This window comes from Talpa occidentalis, unplaced genomic scaffold (assembly GCF_014898055.3).
Source record: "Talpa occidentalis isolate TD23 unplaced genomic scaffold, MPIMG_talOcc4v2.1 talOcc4.2, whole genome shotgun sequence".
Taxonomy (NCBI): domain Eukaryota; kingdom Metazoa; phylum Chordata; class Mammalia; order Eulipotyphla; family Talpidae; genus Talpa; species Talpa occidentalis.
This window is the reverse complement of record NW_023602073.1, coordinates 17,072,478-17,095,638: the sequence shown is the minus strand read 5'-3', so window position 1 is coordinate 17,095,638 and position 23,161 is coordinate 17,072,478. Positions and strand designations below refer to the sequence as shown.

The window sequence follows — 23,161 nt, the reverse complement described above, 5'->3', positions numbered from 1 at the left end:
ATATTTTTTGAGGTTTCCTAATATTTGAAGATAACTGGCACCAGCACAGTCCGGCATGTATCTTTTTTCAGGTACTGAGACCCCAGGAAATTTCATTTTTATACGTAAGCTCCTCCCGAGTGGGAGCTTCTCACTAGACCTTGGTACATCACTGCTACGTCACTCCATTCTCGCGCAAGTAGACTCACTAAGTCTGGTCATTGTCTGCACTTGGGAGTCACCCAGGACTACAGTTCATATTAACCATCCACATGGCAGTGGTTAAAGAAGCTAGCCCACATGCTTATCCTCTAGTTTTTGCAGTTGACAGAGGTGACTACAACTTCACCTCCTCCCCACAGGGGGCTTTTAATGGCATCAAACACACTGGAGCACTCAGCCCTCCAGGCCGCTGGCCACCCTGCTGCTCAGAGAAGGACCCTTGGAAATGAGGCCTCTGACCCCACTGCAGAGGGATGGAGAGGATGACGTGAGATCACAGCTTGTATCTTGCTCCCCCCAGCACAGGCTGGTCATCTACAGAATCTTGAGTCTCCATATCCATTCGTTTCATGCAGATTTATTATTGATTATTCACTGACAGCTCAGCACTGTTCCTAGGATGGGGAAATCAAGGTAAAGAAAACAAATGAAATTTCTGCCCCAAAGTGTTTCTATTATATTTCTATGAGGGTTAAGCCAACGGGAGAATTTACTCTTTTCCTGGGGCATCTGGCGGAGGCAGAAATACAGAAGAAGGATTAACCCCGAGAAAGGGCCAGAGAGTGTCATGGAGGGAGGCCTTTGGAAAGTTTCGATATGGGAGCCATCTGTCAGGTATAAAAGGACACATGTCCAGCCTCACAGTCCAGAAAGACTGCCAAATCTGGGATGGCTCCCAAGGAAAAAGAGAAGTTGCGGGACCATCAGGTGAATGTGGTAATTGTTTGAGCACTTGATGGCCCAGAAAGCAGACTGAGGCTCCAGTATCCCCTCTACGTCCCGGGGTACATCCTCCAGACAAACACCCAAATCCCACTTAGCTCATTCTCCCACATCCACTACAAAGTACTGTCTCCCTGAGGTGAAGCCCTCATAGCCCAGGACACAGGGCCACACACTAAACTTCCTAGAAGTCTGATGCTTCTTCTCAAGGATGTGTCCATAAGTCACTCTTCTCCAGTTCTCAGACAGAATTAGGTTATCATGAGCTGTATTTGGGTCCACAGTCATGCTAACTGCAAAAGTGAACAAACATAAACCAAAAAGCCATGTTTATCATCTAACAACAGTTCACCATGAATAAAAGCAGCCTGTGGGCCTCCCTCAGTGGCGCAGTGGTTGAGCGCTGGGCTGGGAAGCTGCCTGCAGCCTCTGCAGCGCCGGTTCGATCCCAGGCTGGCGAGGGTCCCACATGGCGTGACAGACCTCTTCTGCCGCGCCCGCTGCTACCCTCAGCAGTGTATTTCGTCAGTCTGCCTGTTCTGTTCCCCACTCTGGCTCTGGTGAATTCTCTCACCCTCCTGCGCTTCTGACTACCCAGTGAGTGCTTGTATAAATAAATAAATAAATATTTTTAAAAAAGAGTAAAAGCAGCCTGTGATCAGTGTAAGCTATCGTCTTCTTGAGCCTCATCTGCTGACCCTTAGGTGGAACTATAGGGATCTCTACAGCCTCACCAGGAAATGCTGCACACAGAACAAGACAGTAACCAGGAAAAGAAGCCTTTCTCCACCTCCTATATATGGAAGGTTGTCTGTGTCCATCAGGACTCTTTTTTGGGAGGTTCCCCGGATTCAACTCCTAACTTAGTGGGGCCCAAACCCACCACCCACATCAAGGTCTCCAGGAAATCTTTTGCTGACTGATTTGCCCTAGCACACTGCAGGAGAAATAAAATCTGGCAGTCTCTGTGCCTGTTTTGGGAATCTGTCACACTACCTTGCACATTGTGGTTTCTCAAATTTTACACTAAACATGTGAACATAAAATAAGCTGGTGTACATTTGGACCACCATATTCTACAGCAGGGGCATCACATCCCATCTTATCAAAGTCCATATGGTCATGGGATTATATTTTGGGGAACTAACATAATTTTCAGAAGAATGAGATGATGAAAATTTTATTTCCAGGTCACAATCTCAGGTTTCAGCCTAAATGTCCATATATCCGAGTTCAACTTTGGAGGTGCTGCTTCAAGCGTCTGGCGCACTCACTCAAATTGAAGCCTGGACACGTATCTTTTTATTTTTTTAAGATTTATTTATTGATACATACAAGTGCTGGGGTACAAGCCAGAGGTGCGGGGAGTAAGAGGATTCACCAGAGAGTGTAGGGAGCAGAACAAGCAGATTTACCAAATGAAATACACTGCTGAGGGGAACAGAGGGCGAGACAGGAGAGGTCTGCTGCACCATGTGGGTAGCTCCCTGGCCTGCTGGGGATCAAACTAGTGCTGTAGTGGCTGGCAATAGCTTGATAGCGTTGTGTTTAACCCCCGCGCCAACAGGAATTCCCTGGACACGTAACTTTGATAAGATGGTCGTGGCCGTTGTGCTGGGGGGACCGTGCACAGCTCTTGCAGATGAGCCCCCAGGTTGCCTCACAGAACAGCTGGAGCAGCTCACCGTGTTCCTCACATGGTACCTTGCGCTCCAGCAACTCCTCGGCTTCAGAGAGAGCTAGATTTCTAAGCCAGTCTCTCTCCATCTTTAAATCTGCCCGACATGAAGGACAGTAAAAACTCCACGATGATACTTCAACGCTTCCCTCTCCGCACCCGCGGCAGCAGCTGTGCCTACAGTAGAAGCTCACAGAATCTATCATCAGCTGCTGGCAGACAGGGCAGGTGGCTTCCTCCCTCATCCCATTGTTAGTCAGGGCTGAGGCCATGGCTCTTCCTGAAAAGCTCCAAGTCCAGGTTAGAGGCAGAGATGAAGTAGACACAATTCTTCACAGTAAAGGGCACGCAGGTGACCTGGGCCTTTGTGCCTCCACAAGTCTGGATATCTGTCTAGAAAAGAAAACTGGGGATTTGGAAGATGCTCGCCATGTGCATGTGTTGTACAAAACACTGATCCCCATTACATTTGGCAACTAAAATAGAAGTTATTGAAAAGCAATAGCATTTAAATTTCAGCTCCTCAGCCCCATGAGCTGTGTTTCAATGGTTTCATGTCAGCCTGGGGACATGGCTACATCACACCCAGACACACCATGTCCCCTCACTGCAGAAACTCTTCCTGGAGAGAGGCTAAGAGAGACAGAGAAGAGAGGAGACTCCTCACAAAAGTTGCAGCTGGAGAGAGAGCTCAGCGAGGGGGAGTGAGACTCTTTCTTACTGGATTGAATGTCCAGAGAATCAGTGGCCGGAACCGCTTCTCTGTGAGCAGTAGGGCCACTTAGGACGGGGGTCTGTGCGGGATTCCAGTGAGACAAAATATATCTGACCCTACTGACCTCCAACTCCCGGGTCTCCTGCCCCAACTCACACACCCAGAGGACAAAATAAACAGTTTCGCAAAGTGGATAATAATAAACTCAACAAGACAGTGAGAAGCTTTTTGTCCTTTTGTTGTTTTTAACAACAGGAGAGAAAGAGAACTGGAGAGAGCTGGAAGACCAGGTGATCCTGGAAGCCGAGCTCCAGTACATCCCAGGAGACACCTGTCCCTTCTGAACCATGAGCTGTCCCCAGAGCAAGTCCCCAAGGAGGGGAATTCAGGGTTGGCACCACCCAAGCGTGGGGAGGTGGGGAGCAGTGGGGGAGGCAGGTCTGGTTGGGACACTAGGGACTGGACCCCTAGATTCTCACAATCCTCATCTGAGAGCCAGACAGGGGAGGAGGAACAGGAGCAAAGGGACCTCCTCATCCAGCCCCTGCTCAGGGAACCTAGTATGCCACCTTCCCTGCTGTGGGCTGTGGGAAGACAGTGGAAATGGCTGAAACTTTAGTAAGGTTTTCTTTGAAGTGGCAGTGCTCCGAATTAAAATCTGGAATTCAATTAAACTACTGATCAGGCTACGCCCCTTAAAAATCAGGATGACCCTCTGCCTCCACTGAGATTTTCTCCTAGAGACTTTGCTCCTTGGCGGGTTATCCTTTGACCCCAGCCCCAGGATGTGTTGGCCTTTCTGCTGCAAAAGGGCACTGCACTACTGCACAGAAGCTCTATCTTCTGACCGGGGGTTGAGGTAATGGCCCTCACTCACCTTATGACCTGGATCTTCTGAAGTGGGGCCTGTGGTCTGCGAAAGAGAGACAAGGGGAAGCCATTACAAGCAAGTTTTGACTGCTTTCAGATTCCATGGCCACCCTCACTGCCTCCCATAAAACACACACACACACACACACACACACACACACACACACACAGGCAGGTTAGCACTACCTTTAAAAAAATGCTGGCCTGGATTTGGCCACTACCTTTGCCACTCAGCACAGCCCCATATTCACTGCGAGTCCCTCTACACTGAGATATCTTGCAGTTACAATCAAGAAGTTAACTTGGAGTGTAGATTTTATGTTGCACAAAATAGAACTTGATAAAAATTTAGTCCCTCGGAAAAAGTATCCACATATGCAGAGAAAGAAGAGACTGACCCATAATAAAGAGAAGAATCAATCAATTAAAATTGATCAGGTCAACAAGGTTGTTATAAACATAAAAAAGAACCTTCAGGGGGTTATTTTAACTGCATTTCATAAGCTCCAAAGTCAGAGACACCTAAAAGTAATTTCAAAGGCCCCAGAAAAGGAAACTCTGGCATATGATATAAACGTACAATGAGAGGAATTAATGATTGAATTGACGCTGGAGAAAAGCAATGAGGAAGCAGCAGGCACAGCAGCGGCAGGAACTCTGGACAATGAAAGCGCAAGAGAACAAACCGAGCAGCGCCCAGGGCGTCTGGGGGCTGCGCCATTGTAAAGCTTTCCCGGAAACGACCCGGGGCGCCCCGGGGGGGAAAAGAGTGACCAGGGGGCGGGTCCTCCCCCACCCCCCACCGCCAGAAGCGGACTCAAGGACAGAATGAAGGGGGGACAGTTTTATTCACAAAGGTAGCCCGAGAAGGGGAGAGCAGGGGGCGGGAGGGGGAGGGGAGAGGAGCCCGGAGGGGGAGAGGGCACGGGGGATGCTGGGGGTGCGGGGAGAGAGGGGGCGACCAGGAGGGGGAGTTCCTTGGGGAACCAGAGGCAGCAGGAGCGAGAGCGCGAGCGAGGAGACCTTGCGGACCGCAGCGGGGACACCCTGCACCCCCGCCCTCACCTGCCCGGCAGCGGCGGGACCCCCGGGCCGGGAGCGCGTCACCCCGCGGCTCAGGCGGCCCCGCGGACGTCGATCCTTCCCGGCCGGCGGCGACTCTCACTCCCCCCGCTGACGCCGCCGCTCCCGGGCGGGCTCGAGGCTCACGCCCCGGGGTGGGCGGGGGGTGTGTGGGGGGGGGACGAGACTTGGGGCCCGCAGAGCCCGGAGTGGGGCGGGACCTTGTCTCCAGCTCCTGCGCTGCCGGCCCCGCCCGTGTCCCGAGACTCGTCCCGAGACCCTCCCGGCCCGATCAGCCCCTCCCGGAGCAGGGCTGTGCTGGAGGCGAGGGCGCCCCGAGTTCACTTCCTCCCCCTCTTCTCAAACCACCTGAGGGAGCAGGAAATGTTCACTTTCTTTTTAATTGACGGGGAAACACGCAGGTTTGCATCACGCTACTTCTTCATCTTCCACCAGCATCACCACAGTCACTGCAGAGGAAGCTGCGGGGGGAGGGGGGGTTCTCTGGCTCAGCACCAGCCTGGTCCCCAGGACCCCGATTCTGTCTCCCCCTCCTCTGCTCCCCGGGCAGACCCGCCCCACCCCACAAGGACACCCTCATTCCCTTCTCTTCACCCCCCAGTCAGACTCGGTTTCTCCCTTTTCCAGACCCGCCCCCACCCCACCAAGGAATACTTCCACTTCTCTTTACTCCCCCCAGTCAGACTAGCTGTCTTCCTTTTCCAGACCTGCTTCCCGGGGCTGCAACTTGGGGTTCGTGGGGGCGGGGTCAGCACTGGGGCGGGGCTCCCGGAGTGGGGGAAGGGGAAGGAGGGTCCACAGGAAGGAGCCCCCAGTAGGCGCTCCCTGGAGCTTTCCTTTCCCATGGATGCTGGCGGGGCCCTTGCTTGTTCTCCTCCCTCTGCGTGTTGTGGGGACTGGAAAGCGCAGCCCCCCCTGTTTAAGCAGCCCCTGCCTCTGTGCTCTTGTTTCTCATCTGCGGGCGTCTCCTCAATAACTGACCATCCGGTGAGAGAATCACCCAAGAGCATGGTGGGTTGTTCTCAGACAAGAGCCAGTCATGACAAGCGTCTTTATCAGAGATCAACTTGCCCCACGGCCTTTCATCACTTTAGTTTCCAGGACGATGTCGCTGCCAATGCCAGGGACAGGCTGTCACTGAAATTCCTGCATCCTCACAGGCAACCGCCCTTGTCAGCTCATGGGCTGTGCAGAGCTGGATTTCATCCTCTGCCACGGGTCCCTGTAAGTGGAAGTGGGCACTGAAGTCGAAGACAGCCCCAGGTGCTGCCCTGCCTCCATCCTGCTCACCTGTGGCTCAGGAATGTCCCCACCTCAGGGGGCCCAGGGTAGAGGCCCTAGCCTGGGTGTTACCTTGAATGTCTGCAGCACCCACAACATGTGCACAGCGGGTGCTGTGATGGGGCGGGGGTTGTGCTCAAATCATTAATGCCTCTCTCTGGGAGCCTCCTGTGGATCTGAGTAAGGAGCAAGAAGTGACCATGGGCACCACTTCTGGGAAAAGAGACCATCCGTGTCCCTGTGGAAGCTCCACTACATAGCAGTCCTCTGCCTGGGGCCTCTTTACGGACTTTTGAATGTGGCCCAGGCTGAGTGTCACTGTGTTATCAGGCAGCTTCCCAGGTGACCGGATACACAGCAAGGGACAAGGACTTCTAATCTGGCTAAGTCCAACCCAGGAAAGAATCCTTTCCTCTGTCATTTCTAGCTGAAGTTCTATTTTTTTCTGGAGAAATGGATCCCAAAGAAGGGAGAAAATTCCACAAAGATGAAATGATGGTGGTCCAAGAATCCCAATTAGCAAATCACACATGTGAAAATGCTTTGCAGTCTTCATATGAATTAACACCCCCAAAACCCTTTTTTGTGCTCTATGCCTCAGGCTTTGCGCCTGAGCACTTGTCACAACAACCTGCGAGTAGAGCCCCAGTATTACATGGAGGAAACTGAGGCCCAGATGGATGGTGTCACTTGTCAAATTTTTTTTTTTAAGATTTGTTTATTTATGGATACAAGATCTGGGGTACAGGCCAGAGGTGTGAAGAGTGAGAGGATTCACCATACACAAGGGAGGAAAAGGAACAGGAGGATTAACTGAAATATACTGCTGAAGGGAGATGTAGGCGAGTCAAGAGAGGTTGGCTGCACCATGTAAGTAGCTCTCTGGCCAGGGATCGAACTCATGCTGCAATTGCTGCGGACAGCTTCAGAGGTTGTGTCATAACCACTTGTGCAACCAGGGGGGGCCCAGTTGCCCAGTTTTAAAGAAAATCCAATCAGACATAAATCAGACTCTGCATTGGAAGATGGAAAAACATATTTTTATCTCCATCTAGTATTTTCATCAGATCCAGCGTGTCCATCTCACTAAAACCAGTGCTCAGAAGTGGTAACATCATGTAAAAACAACCAACCCCACACATTTCCACCAGAGAAGTAGGAGAAGGTGGCTGAAATACAAGGTCTGCAGGTAGGCGCAATCTGAAAACTGAAGTCCCTGCCTGTGACAGGAGTGAATCATAATAAAGAGAAGGATGAGTTAATGAAAATTTACCAGGACTGACACACCTGCTAGAATAAGTAGAAAGGACTTTTTGGCAATTTTTTAACTGCATTCCATGTTTACAAGACACACACACACCCCTAAGAGGATTTTTTTTCAAAGATTTTTTTTTTTTTTTTTTTTGAGTAGAAGAACTGGGGTGTAAGCAAAAGGTGTGTGGGGTGAGAGGATTCACCAGAGACACAGTGGGGAGCAGAAGAGGCAGGTTACTGAAATATGCTACTGAGGGGAGCAGCAGGCAAGACAGGAGAGCTCTGCTGCACCATCTGTGCTCTAGGGATAGAACTCAGAATATCAAGGAGGAGCATCACTGTCATAGTGCTAAGACTTAACCCTTAGGCCACCAAGCACCTCTTAGGAGGTGCTAAGAGGATTTTAAAAGACCCAAAGTAAACTTCTACAAAAGGAAACTAGGATATAGACAGAAAGGCACATGATGGGATCAACTGATTAGACACTGCAAAATACACAATTAGGAACTGGAAGGCACAGGACTAAAAACTATAGAAAATGAAACCCAGACACAGAAGGAAAACACAATGAGCAGGCGTCAGTGAGCTGTGCCCCTGGCCTTGGGAAAGCAGAAGAAGCTTGGGCAGGGAGCAGAAAGGACATTTGAAGAAGTAACAGCTGAACATGTTTTAAGTTGAGTGAAAACTAGAAACCTACAAATCCCTGCATATCAGTGAAACCATGTCAGAGCATGGCTGCACTGAGGGGCTGTGGCTCATTCTCCCTTCAGTTTCTTCATCCCCTATTCCATCTGAGAACAGTCTGATCCAATATAGTGACAGGGGTAGTGGGTTCTCTGGTTCTGCATCAGGCTGGCCCCCAGTTGGGAGAATTTGCTGCCCTCTACCATTCCCAAAGCACCGTGAGGGTCACTCACCTCTCTTCTCTCCCATGTAGTCACACCTGCAGTCCCCATTGATCTCCTGCAGTTTCCTTTAGAGTCAGCCATTTTCTCAGAGCTTTCATTTTACAAAGGAGCAGAAAGCCTCCCTGGAGACACTCAGGACATCCTTGGGAGCTGCCTCCAGCCCCTCTAGGTGAGGGCGGTGAGTGGCCTACCAGGTACAGGAACACTGGGTCTGTGCAAGGGAGCTGGCCTGTCACAAGCACTAGAACACAAGAACAGACTCCCTGGGTGTCTGGAGGCTGTAGGGGCATTTGGAAGGACATTTAATATATTGTGTACATTCCCTTCCTAGAGTAAAAGCACCAAACTTTGCAGGTAGATCAGTATCACTGTAACAGGGTGGTCCCCAGGAAAGGGGGAGGTTCCCTGCCCCACCCAAGGGAGGGTGGAGCTGAGCAGGAAGAGGAGAAGAAGAAGAGACTAAGGAAGGAAGGAAGCAGGATGGAGCCAGGAGACCTGGAGGAGGCGCATGGAGCCTAGAGACACGTAAAGAAACTGCGCTTGTCTTTTGGTCGTGGACTGGGTGACACAGATGTGGGTGAGACCCGTGGGGAGGTGACAATGGCAGCTTTTATCTGGATGTTGATTTTGCTCTTTTCCTTCCGGGCTTGTCCGGTTGTTTGTGACCCTTTTCTGTGGGTCCCCACTGGAAGATGTTTTAGACTTGTGGCAGGCTTTGGGGCCTTGCTCTGGGCCGACCCCATATGGATGGAGTTTTACCCACGAGGGGATGGGTAACTTTGGGTGCTTCATTTAGAAACTAGACTCTTTGCCTTACCTGTATTGTTTCCTAGTTTTATTAAAGTTCCTTCCCATTAAAGTCTCATGTGTTTTGTGTTGATGCGGCGGATGGCAGAACCCATTTAGAATAGGCAGGTTTTGGGCCTCCCCGTTGGCGCAGCGGTTGAGCGCTGGGTTGCAAAGCTGCCCGCGGCCTCTGCGGTGCCGGTTCGATCCCCGGCTGCTCCCCGGCCACCGGAGGAGGGTCCCACATGGCGCGCAGACCTCTCCTGCCGCCCGCTGCTCCCCTCAGCAGTGTACTTCGGTCCTTCTGCCTGCTCTGCTCCCCGCTCTGGCTCTGGTGAATTCTCTCACCCTCCCGCGCTTCTGACTGTACCCAGTGCATGTATAAACAAAACAAACAAAACAAATAAATAAATAAATAAAACATGCCTCTATTAAAAAAAAAAAAAAAAATAGAATAGGCAGGTTTGCGGGGCTTGGGCTGCCCCTCTCCCTGTCCTATAACATCACCTCTTCCCAGCACCAAGCCTTTGCAAAGCCAATCACTTATCAACTTCTGTTACCTTATTGAATTGGACTCTGCACCTTTATGAATGCAGCATGTATTAGTTAACGTTTTCTTCCCCTTCTTGAGTCAGTTATGTCAGTCTTTTCAGAAGCACTTAACCATAGATTTCATTTAATTTGAAGTTTGTTCTTCAAGTTACTCTCAAAATTAAAATTTCTAGTATATGCTCTTGCCTGCTTCTGTTTTACCGAGTGCTCCTTGTTAAAAAAATGTGGGTGGCCAGTGATTTATCTATAATTAGAGCGTTCTTGCCTAAAAGACCAATAGGGCCTATTTTCTTTCTATAATTTGCCTGCAACAAATAATGTCTAATTTTCCCTTTACTATATTTTTTGTTATGGTTTTCCAAGAATTGTTTTTATTTTCCTTGTCTGAATGATTTCTTTACCATAATTTTTTTTGTTGTTGTTCAGAATCCAAATGTTGAAGGAACATAATTTCCCCTGAGGACAGTAATTTGAACCTGGCCTGCCCAGAGGAGGGAGCCGCCCCTGGCTGGGAAGGCCACACTGGGCCACACAGGACCCAGGACACCAGGAGGGGAGGGGAGACTCAGAGAGTGTCTAGAGCTGGGAGGTGGGGCCTCTCACTTCAGTTGTGTCCATTGAGTTGACCTCCAAGACACCCAAATGGATGGGGAAAAAGTCCCCACATCCTGTGTCAGCCATGAAGTGTGTGTGGTCATGGGAGCACAAAGGAGAAAGTGGGGACTTTTCCCCAAAACAGGTGCCTCCTGCACGGACACGGGCCCTTAGAGGAAAAGCTCCATCGGGTGGTTACAGTTTGGGCTGAGAGGGAATTTTCAGTAAAGCCTGTAATTTTTTTTTATACACTGACAAGACAAATAAATTTCTTTGTAGGTGGCAAGTTACAGGAAGGCTTCTCTACGAGGTGATGGCAGACAAGGGTCAGGGTCAGCAGGTGTGTTCTGTGGCTGCCCCTGGTGTGGTCTCTGGGCTGAGGAGGGTCAGGAGGTCTCTGGTGATAACTTCTGTCTTCTGATAAGAAGAGATGATGACATCATACAAATGTATCTCCACAACATGGCAGCAGGAAGAGAGCAGAGAACGTTTCTTCATCTGATTTTTCTCAATAGGCTGCAGCTCACCATTATTCTGTGTCGAAAATGCATATTGGAGGGGTCCGTTCTGTAATCTGTCACTTCCAAGTCACAAGTTGACCCTAGGAACGCGGCTGGGGACCTTATAATGCTGGGGATGCAGGTGATAGCAGCATCGATGCAATGTCTGGTGACTGCACCTGACATCCAGGGTACAAGGTGGGCTCTGAGTGTGTGTATGTGTTTACTTACTTTTTTAAACTTATTTGTTACATCATTGTTCATTTTTAAACAATATTTGCTTCCCCCACTCCCTTAGGTGTAGTCCCCATAGAATTTCCTTCACCAATGTACCCGTGCACCATCACCTCAGTCCCCTGTGCTCCTCCTTTCCTCCCTTGATCCCTCTCCCTCCTCCCCTCCTTCTAGATGTCTTTGGTTTATAATTGTCAGTTTTTGTTTACATGTTATTATTTTTTTTACAGATTTTTCTGCTTGACTTCACTACTCCTTTCTTGGACCAATGATTCAGAAGATTGCAATGTCAACAAAATGGATCTTTTTATATCAAAAACCATTACAGTAATGTTTGGCAACTCAGTGACTTTTTTTAATTTTTTTTTTTATAAAGATTTATTTATTTATTTATTTATACAAGCACTGGGTACAGTCAGAAGGGCAAGAGGTGAGAGAATTCACCAGAGCCAGAGTGGGGAGCAGAGCAGGCAGAAGGACCGAAGTACACTGCTGAGGGGAGCAGCGGGTGGCAGGAGAGGTCTGCGCACCAGGTGGGACCCTCCTCCGGTGGCCGGGGAGCAGCCGGGGATAGAACCGGCGCTGCAGAGGCTGCGGGTAGCTTTGCAACCCAGCGCTCAACTACTGCACCACCGGGGAGGTCCACTCAGTGACTTTTTATTCTGTCATCATTGATGCTTTGTGACCAGGCTGACTACACCACTGTGCTGCTGTCCTTTCCCAAATCAGGTCAGGAAATTTAGGTGTGACAAAGGCCTATATGATCATATCTTTATCATGAAAAGACTATGAACAATGTCACGAATGTATGTGTGAGATTTTCTAATAATTCAAGATAACTGGCACTAGCAGAGTCTGGCATAGAGCAACTTTTTTCCTACTGAGACGTCAACAGACTTCCTATTCACTCATAATCTCCCCCTCACTGAGACCCTCGCAGTAACCTCTGTAAATCTCTCTCACGTCACTCCATTGTTGCCCAATAGACTCGCTAAGTCTGGTCGTTGTCCCTCTGAGGGTTAAAGGAAGGTTCAACCAAGAGTAAACCAAAGATTTTACTCTTTTCCTATGTTTCTGGTGGAGGCAGGAATAAAGAAGAATGACTAACCCTGTAAAAGGCTCAGAAAGTATCACGGAAGGAGGCCTATGCAAAAGTTTCTATGTGGGAGCCAGCTGTCATGTCCAGCCTCACAGTCCAGAAAGACCCCTAAATCTGGCATGGGTTCTGAGGAAGAAGAGAGGGTGCAGGACCAGTCAGGGGAATGTGGTCATTGTTTGTGCATTTGATGGCCCAGAAAGCAGACTGAGGCTCCAGCATCCCCTCTACATCCCTGGGCACATTCTCCAGACAAACTCCCAAATCACACTCAGCTCCTTCTCCCATGTCCATTGCAAAGTAATGTCTCCCTGAGGTGAAGCCCTCACAGCTCAGGACACAGGGTCACACTCTAAACGTCCTGGTAGTGTGAAGCTTCTTCTTAAGGTTCTGTCTATAAGTCACTTCTCTCTGGTTCTCAGACAGAGTTATGTCATCATGAGCTGTATCTTCATCCAGAGTCACGCTGACTGCAAAAGAGAAGAAACATAAACCAACAATGACATGTTTATCGGATAACAAAAGTGCACCTTAAATAAAACCAGTGTATGTTTAATATAAGCTATCGGTTTCTTGAGCCTCATCTGCTAAAGCTGTTATGGAACTACAGGCACCTCTACAGGCTCGTGAGGAAACACTGCACACAGAACAAGACAGTAACCATCTAAAAGAAGCCTTTATCCAACTCCTCTATGTGGAAAGTTGTCTGTGTCCATCAGGACTCTCCTCCAGAAAGCTCCCCAGATTCCACTCCCAACTTAGTAGGGCCTAAACCTACCACCCACATCAAGGTCTCCTGGCAGTCTTCTTTCGCTGACTGCTTTGCCCTAGCACACTGCAGGAGAAATAAAATCTGGTGGTGTCTGTGACCATTTTGGGAATCTGTCACATGACCTGCACATCGTGGTTTCTTTAATTTCACACACATGTGGACATAAAATAGGCTGGCACATGATGGGACAACTGTATTCTAAAGCAGGGGGCCATCACAGCGAGAGTGAATGGGGATGAGACTCCCCCATCCTCTGAAAGTCTATATGGACTGTGGGATTGTATTTTTTTTTTTTAATTTTATAGAGGCAAGTTTATTTATTTATTTATTTATTTGTTTTGTTTATACATGCACTGGGTACAGTCAGAAGCGTGGGAGGGTGAGAGAATTCACCAGAGCCAGAGCGGGGAGCAGAGCAGGCAGAAGGACCGAAGTACACTGCTGAGGGGAGCAGCGGGCCGCAGGAGAGGTCTGCGCGCCATTTGGGACCCTCCTCCGGTGGCTGGGGAGCAGCCGGGGATCCAGCCGGGGATCGAACCGGCGCCGCAGAGGCTGCGGGCAGGTTTGCAACCCAGCGCTCAACCGCTGCGCCACCGGGGAGGCCCTGTGGGATTGTATTTTAGGGAAACAACATGATCTAATTTTTAGAAGAACAAGAGGGAAACAACATGATCTAATTTTTAGAAGAACAAGAGGATGAAACTTTCATTTCCACATCACAATCTTGGGTATCAACCTAAATAACCATAGATGTGAGCATGGACGAGAGCAGGTGCTGCTACAGGAGTCTGGGGTGCTCACTCACCTCGTAGCTCGGACACACATCTTTGGCAAGGACATGGTTGTGTCCGCTGTGCTGGGGAGACTGTGCACAGCTCCTGCAATGGGGCTGCCCAGTGTCCTCACATAACAGGCAGCTTTCATCCGCTACCTCCCTGGGGGCTCCCCTCTCGACTTATAATGGGCTTCCATTTCAAGCTGGAGCTTCCATATTATTTGCTACCTCACACGAAGAATAGCTGAAGGGCGGCCTCCAACACCATAGTCATCTCCTCCTTGGTGCTCCCTGTTGTTCCTGCTTCCTACCTTGTTTTCCCTGATTCCTCCTCTGATTTCCCTGGTTCCTCCTCTGATGTCCCTGGTTCCTTGTCTGGTATCCCTGGTTCCTCGTCTGACGTCCCTGGCTCCTCGTCTGATGTCCCTAGCTCCTCATCTGATGTCCCTGGCTCCACATCTGACATCAATGAATCATCGTCTGACATCCATGAATCATCGTCTGACATCCATGAATCCTCGTCTGATATCCATGAATCCTCGTCTGATATCCATGAGTCCTCGTCTGACGTCCCTAGATCCTCCTCTGATGTCTCTGGTTGTTCCCCTGAAATGGTCCAAATCATGGTTAGAGGCAGAGAAGAAATAGACACAATACTCCACAGTGAGGGACACGCAGGTGACCTGGGCCTTTGTGCCCCCACAAATACCATTTAGTTGATTACAATTTATTGGTAAAAATTATGTAGTAAGAAATGTTTTAATAATGAGGGTTTTTAAAAGAGAACTCTTTAGGGGTGACACCAGCTCATTTCAGAAATACACTGAACCATGACACAAAGTCTTGTGTAAAAGATAACAGCAGATAAATCAACTCAGTGAAATGTGAACATGAGTTCTATTAATTCCTGCTTCTCCCTTCCATGTGTCTTTGTTGGATCAAATCAGAGATACTCTATTTTAAATTGCTTGTGGAATTCACTTGTCAGGACAGGGAAGAGGAATCACTAATTGGGACAGGGAGAGGAATCACTTACAGCTTCATATTCCCTTATCTGAAGCCCTTGGGGTCAAATATATAAATTCACAATATCTTTGAGGTTATAATGGCCTAATATACAGAACCTCTAAATTATGTGCCCACCCCCAGCAGGGTCTGCCAGAGCCATGAATAAATACATCGATAGTCCTGCACCAAATAGGACAAATAAAGACGTTAAGTGGAGTCAGATGAGTGTAATTCAGGGGGGACCACGATGGAGGACGACTCCAGGGTGTTTGCACGATGCCTGCCTCCTCATTTTCCCAGCCTTGTAAAACTCCTTCCATGTTGAATGTGGGCATAACCTGATAATTGCCGCCAAGCAATGGCAAAAATGATGGGATGTGCCACTATGGTCTTATTCCCTTACGTAGGACCCCATGTTACACTGACTTAAAGACTATCTCTCAGCTCAGCTCACTTTAAAAAAGTAACAGGCCATGTGGAAGGCCCATATGCCATGTGATGAGTGGTGGCTTCCAGAAGCTGAGGAAGCTCTCAGCTGACAAGAATCGGGGCCTAAGTCCTACATCCAAAAAAAAAAAAAAAAAAAAAAGGAATTCTACCAATAACTGAAGAAGATGGGGAGAGGATTATTTCCCACATGAGTCACCAGATGACATGTAGTCCAGCAAACACCATAACTGTTCTTTGTGACCCCAGCTGAGCTGTGCCCAAATTTCCCACACACGACTCCTTGAGAAAATGTGTGTCTTCAGGTTTAAGCCAATAAAGTGTTTCACAGCAACATATAACTGAATAAGCCAGCAAATATATTCTGGTTAGGGTAAATTTAGCAGAGATATGAGCTGGGGGAACTCATTGAGATTTTTGAGCCTGACAACTCTGTAATTGTGGATGAGGGATTTGAAAATGTCATTTGGGTCAAGGTCCTAAAACTATTTGCATCATCTACCTTTCTTGTTTTGTTCTCAGACATCCTGATATATTAACAGTAAACTTTATGGCCCAGTTACTGTACTTAGCTCCTTACAAAAATTGAGGCACTCAATTTTTATAAGAACCGGAAAAAGGGACACTGGAATGAAGGATTTGATTCACTTGGGGACACAGTTAATCAATGGGCGAGCAGGCATCTCAGGGATCTCCAGAGGTCCCCAGTATCTTGTGTCCCTGAGGAAGCTCTGGGGGATCCTCAAATCTCCACTGTGAACGTGGTTAACACTGAGGAATTCTTGACTTTCCATACCTTTGTCAGTCTTTAACTTTTTGCTCTCATCACAGTGGAGCTCAGAATCATTGCAGTCAATGTGAGGTTCTGAAGACGCGGACTCTGGGACTGAACTCCTAGACTCAGAAGAGGACGGATTTCTTCAGCGGGACATCCCGTGAGCTCCACGTACTCAGACCCTTCCCTTCAAATAAGGACAACGCTTACCTGGTCAAGGTGTCTTTCATGTCCTGCAGAGACACAAGGACAAAAGGAGAGTTAGGCAATACCCATATCATGGGGTTTGGCGTGAGGGGTGTTCTCTGTAAACCCTCCATCCAACAAGACTGTGATCACAGCAGCATGTGGGCGGCTCAAAGAGGAGGCCGGGAGACCCTGTGCTCTCCCCAGCAAGACATTCTTTCAGGGACCTGCCTGCCTTCAGATGAGTCTACATTAAATCACTTATCACACAGGCCTTTCCTTAGTGAAGAATCCACACATGGCTCATGAGAATGGGCCACTGTGATGGTGGCAGGTGGCCTGTGCAGGTGGAGCAAGTCAGATGACATGAAACATTGTCCTTGGGACTGAGTGGCAAATAAAATAAACAGCTCCCATAATTAATGTTTCTGGGGTCGATCCCTCATGCCTCAGAAAAAGGTCCAGAAAGGTCTCTTGGAGCAAGTGAGCTATCCACAAACAAGGGAGGAAGGTCTCATACACATGGTTACCCAACAACTGTGGTTGCACCAGTCATATCGAGGCGTCTCTCAGGAGAGAGTTTGACAATCAGGGTTCTGTGCATACGGGACTGACAAGAATCCTCATTGTAAAAAAAGAAAACTATTCTCTTTTAAAACATGTGTATCCATCTAAGTCATGTATTTCAAAGAGATAATAGTATCATGCCTATTGCAATGTCTTACTAAAAACAGAGGATGTCATAACCCTAAATGAAAGTAAAGTGAGATGTGCATTTAAAAGAAAAAAAATGTATTAAACATGGATATTTTGAAGGTCTGAAATAGGGATCTTAGAAAAAGTAAGAAGGTAAAAGCAAATGTTAAGCATCTTAAAGAGAGTGAGAGTGTTTTAAGAAAGCAAAAGCAAGTGTTGAAGGTCTGAGAGGGAGGAAAAGAAATTTTAAGAAAGTGTTTAAAAGGTCAAAGCAATAAGAGATGAAAAGACAAAAGTAAGTAGGTTTGAGAAAGAAATTTTTTTTAATTTAAATTTAATTTTTATATTCCCCATACAAATGCAACCCCCTTATTTTGACCCCAATCCCTCTCCTCCCTGCCCCCGACCCCCCATAGAGTGTCTCTGATTCATAGTTGTTTGTTGATTTTGATTTTCACTTTCTTATAGTTACTCTTTTTCCTGGTCCCTTATTTAAGTTTTCTAGATTCCTGCTATGAGTGAGACCATCTGGTATTTTTCTTATTCGAGAAAGAAAATTTTTAAGAAAGCAAAAAAGTAAGTGTTAAAAAGTAGCATAAGGAAAGAAGAAAAAGTGAAAAAAGGCAAAAGCAAGTGTTAAAGAAAAGTAGAAAGTGTTTAGGTGTGAGAGAGGGATCTTAGGGAAAACAAATGTGTATGTGCTGCAACGACACACTACAACTGTAAAAGGACAAGTGATTCTAGCAAAGTTTCTTTCATTAGCTCCAGAGACTGACCATGGTCTTGAAGATCGAAGACCGACACTGACAAGGAGGAGACCAGTCAGGCTGAGGAAAAGCAGAGAAAAATGAGGGAGACAGACAAGAGAAGGGCCCAGTATATGGCAGTTGGCACTGCCAGCCCCCCCTGCCTCCTTTGACTCGCCCGAGGCCCCATCGTCCCAGGCATTCGGGACCTCACCCCGTTCGTGGGCTGCCAGCCTGCTTCTACTGCCAGCAGCCGGGACACCTCATCCACGAGTGTCTAAAGAAGCCACCCCCATGCTATGTCCTCAGTGCCATTGCTCAGGTCACTGCAAGAGGGACTGTTCCTCTCTCTGAGAGAGACAGGGGGGCAGCCCAAACCACAGGCCACGATGGGAGGACAGGATTGACGGTCAGTTGCTTCTGACTATGAAGAACCAGGCACAGGAGAAGACGTTTTCTAAAGAAGCCCAGAGATGAGAGAAACCTTGGATGACCCTAAAAATGGCAGTCAAAAATAAATCACCATCTTGGTGAATTAGAGGCCACTTACTCTGCCTTGCTCTATTTTCCTTAAATTGGCATACTGATGACTAGTCTGAGCTAGGACACTTTCACAATTCTAGGAGAAAAAAGTAAACCTAAACTTATTAAAAAATATCTATAGAATAGATGGCCTTATAGGTGGGATAAGGACCTAGTAGGCTAAAATCAATCTTGGCCTCTTTTGGAGCCCTGACTGCTTGCCCGCGTCACCCATTTTCAGCAGGAAGCAGCGACTGGTCAGATTGATGCCCTTGTCCTAAGAACAGTGAGGGACTCCATCTGTAGAAGGGAACTGAATCCCAGGGCAAGTTACAGTTAAGTAGGCAGTTTCAGGGACAGTGCAGGCAGGGACTTCAAGAGAGTTAAAGAGGCTTCTGAGGCAAAGACAGCAAATTCTAAGTGTTAACCAACATACACCAGAGGGGAGGTCAGAAAGTCCGGGAGGATGAAACAAAAACAGTACACTGGGCAGTGACTGACTGTAGTTTCATTTACACACACTGAAATTCTAAAAAAAAAAAACATGTTCAAAGGCTGCACCCTGAGATCTGAGCACCATAGAAATGACGGAATAAAATTTAAAAAGGGGGAAATGTAGTGGAAAATGTCAGGCTGACCTGTTGGTTAGCTGAAGATGGGACAGAGACCATAGACTGAGAATTTTAGGGAACAACGGATAAGTGATCTCAAGGCCACAGGCACCCTGAGTCATGCATCCCCAGCTGAGTGTATTCCTTTTTAGTCAATGAATACTCTGTACCCTGGTTGTGGGGGCTCAGATTTTGGAGAGAGATCTCCTCCGCCTTGCTGGTAAAGCCCGCCAGCGCAAATAAAGAACTTCCCTCCTCTTCTCTGAGTGTTCCCTGCTTCCCCAAAGAAAATCTCCCATAACAGCTCAACCTAAAAGAAACAGGAAACTCTGCTGTGTTACAACATACATGAGCCAGGAAGAAACTATGGTCACAGAATAACAGACAATATATGTCCTAGTCAGATGTAAAAACAGAACATGGTATGGTGGACCAGGTGACAGCAGGGACAGAGGGACACTGTTAACTGGGGAGAGTTCCAGGTTGGGAGGATGAAAGCATTGTGCAGATGGGGAGTGGAGATGGGGGCTCCACAGTGTGATGTTGATGCAGTAAAGACAAGGTATAAGATGGGGAGCATGTGAATTTTTTGATTTGTTTAATGAACACTCTCCACTATGCCCCCATCACACACACACAGGAAAGTCTGTTCAGCTACAAAGATACTCTCCACATAAGTCCTTGGAAGTGGACAAATGTCTGAAGTTTACTGCTGCTGAATCACCTGGGAGGCTGTCATAATTTTCTTTATCGGCATCATCTTCATATTGTGGCGCCCCCATCTCCACTCTCCATCTGCACAACTAGTTAATCCTTTCCACACGAAACCCACCCACTAAACACCATCACCTTTGTTCTTTCTCCCACTGTTACCCACCAGGTACAGGGATGTGTAAATCTCCATTCCTGAGGGAGTGTGTGAAGGGAAGGCTTTTGATGAACATCACCAAGCAAGGGTGGGCATCCTAAACAATCACGATATTTTTTTGGATTTCTTTATTTTTTTGTGTGAGCATTTTTATTTTATTTTACATATTTTTCACATCATTTTTCATTTTTTGAACAATGTATGCATTTTCATCTTGGTTATATTCCCCATACAATTCCCAAATTCCCACCCCGCCCCGTTTTGATCCTACTCGTTTCTCCCCCACGCCGCCCTGTAGTGTGTCTTTGGTTTATAGCTGCTTGTTGATTTTGATTTTTACTTTATTATAATTAGTCTTTTTCCCAATCCCTTATTTAGTTTTTCTAAATTCCTGCTATGAGTGAGAACACCCAGTAGTTTCCTTTTTCTGGCTAAAGGGACATCTGCACCCCCTGTTTATAGCAGCACTACTTATAATAGCTAAGCTATAGAAACAATCCAAATGCCCAAAAGTAGATGACTGGATTGAGAAGATTTGGTACATATACGCAATGGAATATTACTCAGCAATAAAAAAAGGTGAACTCATGCAATTTGCAGCAACATGGATGGAGCTGGAAGGGATCATGCTCAGCGAAATAACAATCACAATTTTAATGCTGAAAAGATAACAGAAAAATTTTCATACACACTAGGGACATACAAATAAAGCATGTTGCTTCTTTGGCTGTCATCTATTTCTCATGGGCTGGTGAGAATAAACCATCAAGTTCATGCTCTGCCCAACCAAGCCCTCTGTGTATGCTCTAGGATGGAAAAGATTCAACTTCTTACCTCCAATTCCTTTGTTTGCTCTCCTGTGCTCAACTTCAGACTGTCACATTGGTCTCCCTGTTCCCCTGGTTTTGTAACAGCCTCCTGGAGTTTTTCCTGATTAAAATTGGGTGAAGAAACACAGTACAGTTAAGAACAGATTCATCAGGTCCCTGAGAGGAATCCCTGCCTTCCAAGAGACCAGAATGACGTGAAATAGAGTTGAGTCCTTACACTTTCAGTATAAGTGCCCCAAGGACTGTGTGCAGTGATACAGGTGACCCCTTATTCCCAGAGCACGTGGCAGGATAGCTGCCATCATGTCTGCTGGAGACTCAAGAGGCTGGGGAAGGGGTAACTAACCTGCCCGAGGGCTATGACTATTGGCTTCTTGACCCTCATGTGCTGACCCTCAGGCGGAGCTGTACAGGTCTCTACAGCTTTGCCAGAAACACTGCACCCAGAACAAGACAGTAACCATCTAAAAGAAGCTTTTTTCCAGCTCCTTTATGTGGAAAGTTGTCTGTGTCCATCAGGACTCTCTTCCAAAATTCCCCGGATTCACTCCCAAATGGGTGGGAACTAAGCCTACATGAAAGAACTCCAGGGAATTTTCTTTTGGGGATTGGTTGAACCTCGCAGACTGCAGTAGAAATAAAATCTGGTGATCTCTGTGCCTGTTTATTGATCCGTCGCATGACCTTCACAATGCAATTTCTTTAACTTACACGCATATGAAGATAAAACAGGGCAGCGTGTGTTTGGACAATCGTATTCTACAGCAGGGGGCATCACAGCATAGGGAATAGGGATGAGACTTACCACCCTATGAAAGTCTATATGGACCATGGGATGTGTTCTGGGGAACTAACATGAACTAATTTTCAGAAGGATGAGATGATGAAAGCTATATTTCCAGATCAACATCTTGCGTTTCAGCCTAAATAACCTTAGATCTGGGAGTTCAGCCTCAGATCACGTGCCATTGCAGGATCGGGGCCCTCACTCACCTTGGAGCGCAGACAGGCATTTTTGGCGCGGACATGTTTGTGTCCTCTGTGCTTGCGGAACCGGGCACAGAACTTGCAGATGAGCTGCCCGGTGTCCTCACAGAACAGGCGGAGCCGCACTGCGTGTATCTCACACAGCTTCTCACCCTCTACGTCCTTGGGGGCTGCACTGATGGCTTCATCTAAACGCTGCAAAAACTCCTTAATAACTGATTGCTGAATCGAAGGATGGTAGAAGGGACATCTCCTACTCGCTGATTGCTCCCCTAACGTCCCTGGCTGCTCCTCTGATGTTCCTGGTTGTTCTCCTGATGTCTTGGCTGCAGGGGCTGAGGCCGTGGCTCCTCCTGAAAAGCTCCAAATTGTGGTTAGAGGCAGAGATGAAGGAGACACAATTCTTCACAGTGAAGGACAGGCAGGGGACCTGGGCCTTTGTGCCTCCACAAATACCATTTAATTGATTTTAGTTTATTTGTAACAATTATGTAGCAAGAGATGTTTTAAAAATGAGGGCTTTTAAAAGAAAAAGAATCCTTTATGTGCGGCAGATGCTGATTTCAGAAATACACTGAACCATAATGTAACGTCTTGTGTAAAAGATAACAGGAGATAAATCCACTCAGTGAAATCTGAACACCAGTTACATCAATTCCTGCTTCTCCCTTCCATGTGTCTTTATTGGATCAAAATCAGAGATACTCTAATTTAAATGGCTGGAGGTATTCACTTGTCAGGACAGGAGAGAGGAATCACTAACAGGTTCATAATCACATATCTGAAAACCTTTGGGCAAATACAAAATTCAGAATATTTTTGAGGTTATAATGACATAACATACAGATCCTCTAAATTATGTGCCCACCCTCAGCAGGTTCTGCAATAGCCTTGAATTAATACATTGAAGAGTCCTGCAGCAGGTAGGACTAATAAAGATGTTAAGTAGAGTCGGATGAGCGCAGGTCAGGGGTGGCACAATAGAGGGCCACTCCAAGGTGTTTGCATGATTCCTGCCTCCTCATTTTCCCAGCCTTGTAAAACTCCTTCCATCTGAGTGTGGACATAACCTGAGAATTGCCTTTGAGCAATGGCAAACATGATGGGATGCGCCACTATGGTCATGTTTCCTTAGGAAGGACCCCACATTACAGTTGACTTAATTTAAAGACTATCTCCTCAGCTCAGCTCACTTTAAAGAAATGTGGCCATGTGGAAGGCGCATTTGCCACGTGATGAGTGGTAGCTAGCAGAAGCTGAGGCAGCTCTCAGGTGACAAGAATCAGGGCTTATTGCTATACCCACAAAAAAGGAATTCTGCCAACAATTAGAGGAAAATGGGGAGAGGATTATTCCCCACAAGAGTCACCAGATGACACGCAGCCCAGCCAGCACCATAACTGCTCTTTGTGACCCCACCTGAGCTGTGCCCAGATTTCCCAAACATGATTCTTTGAGAAAAT

The 23,161-nt window shown here is 47.5% G+C and overlaps 1 protein-coding gene across 4 annotated transcripts in view; it reads right to left on the bottom strand.

The window, feature by feature from the left end:
* Positions 1 to 11,771: 11,771 nt before the first annotated feature.
* LOC119251750 (golgin subfamily A member 6-like protein 22) overlaps positions 11,772 to 23,161 on the bottom strand; it is a 48,039-nt gene continuing 36,649 nt past the window's right edge. For all 4 annotated transcript variants that reach the window (XM_037519014.2, XM_037519015.2, XM_037519012.2 and 1 more), the window contains exons 16-21: positions 21,705 to 22,051; positions 20,716 to 20,811; positions 16,463 to 16,485; positions 16,274 to 16,371; positions 14,334 to 14,628; positions 11,772 to 12,945 (exon numbers count right to left, since the gene is read on the bottom strand). In XM_037519014.2, the coding sequence (XP_037374911.1) occupies positions 12,927 to 12,945; positions 14,334 to 14,628; positions 16,274 to 16,371; positions 16,463 to 16,485; positions 20,716 to 20,811; positions 21,705 to 22,051 (878 nt within the window). In that variant the 3' untranslated portion in view covers positions 11,772 to 12,926. The remainder of the gene's footprint in view (positions 12,946 to 14,333; positions 14,629 to 16,273; positions 16,372 to 16,462; positions 16,486 to 20,715; positions 20,812 to 21,704; positions 22,052 to 23,161) is intronic.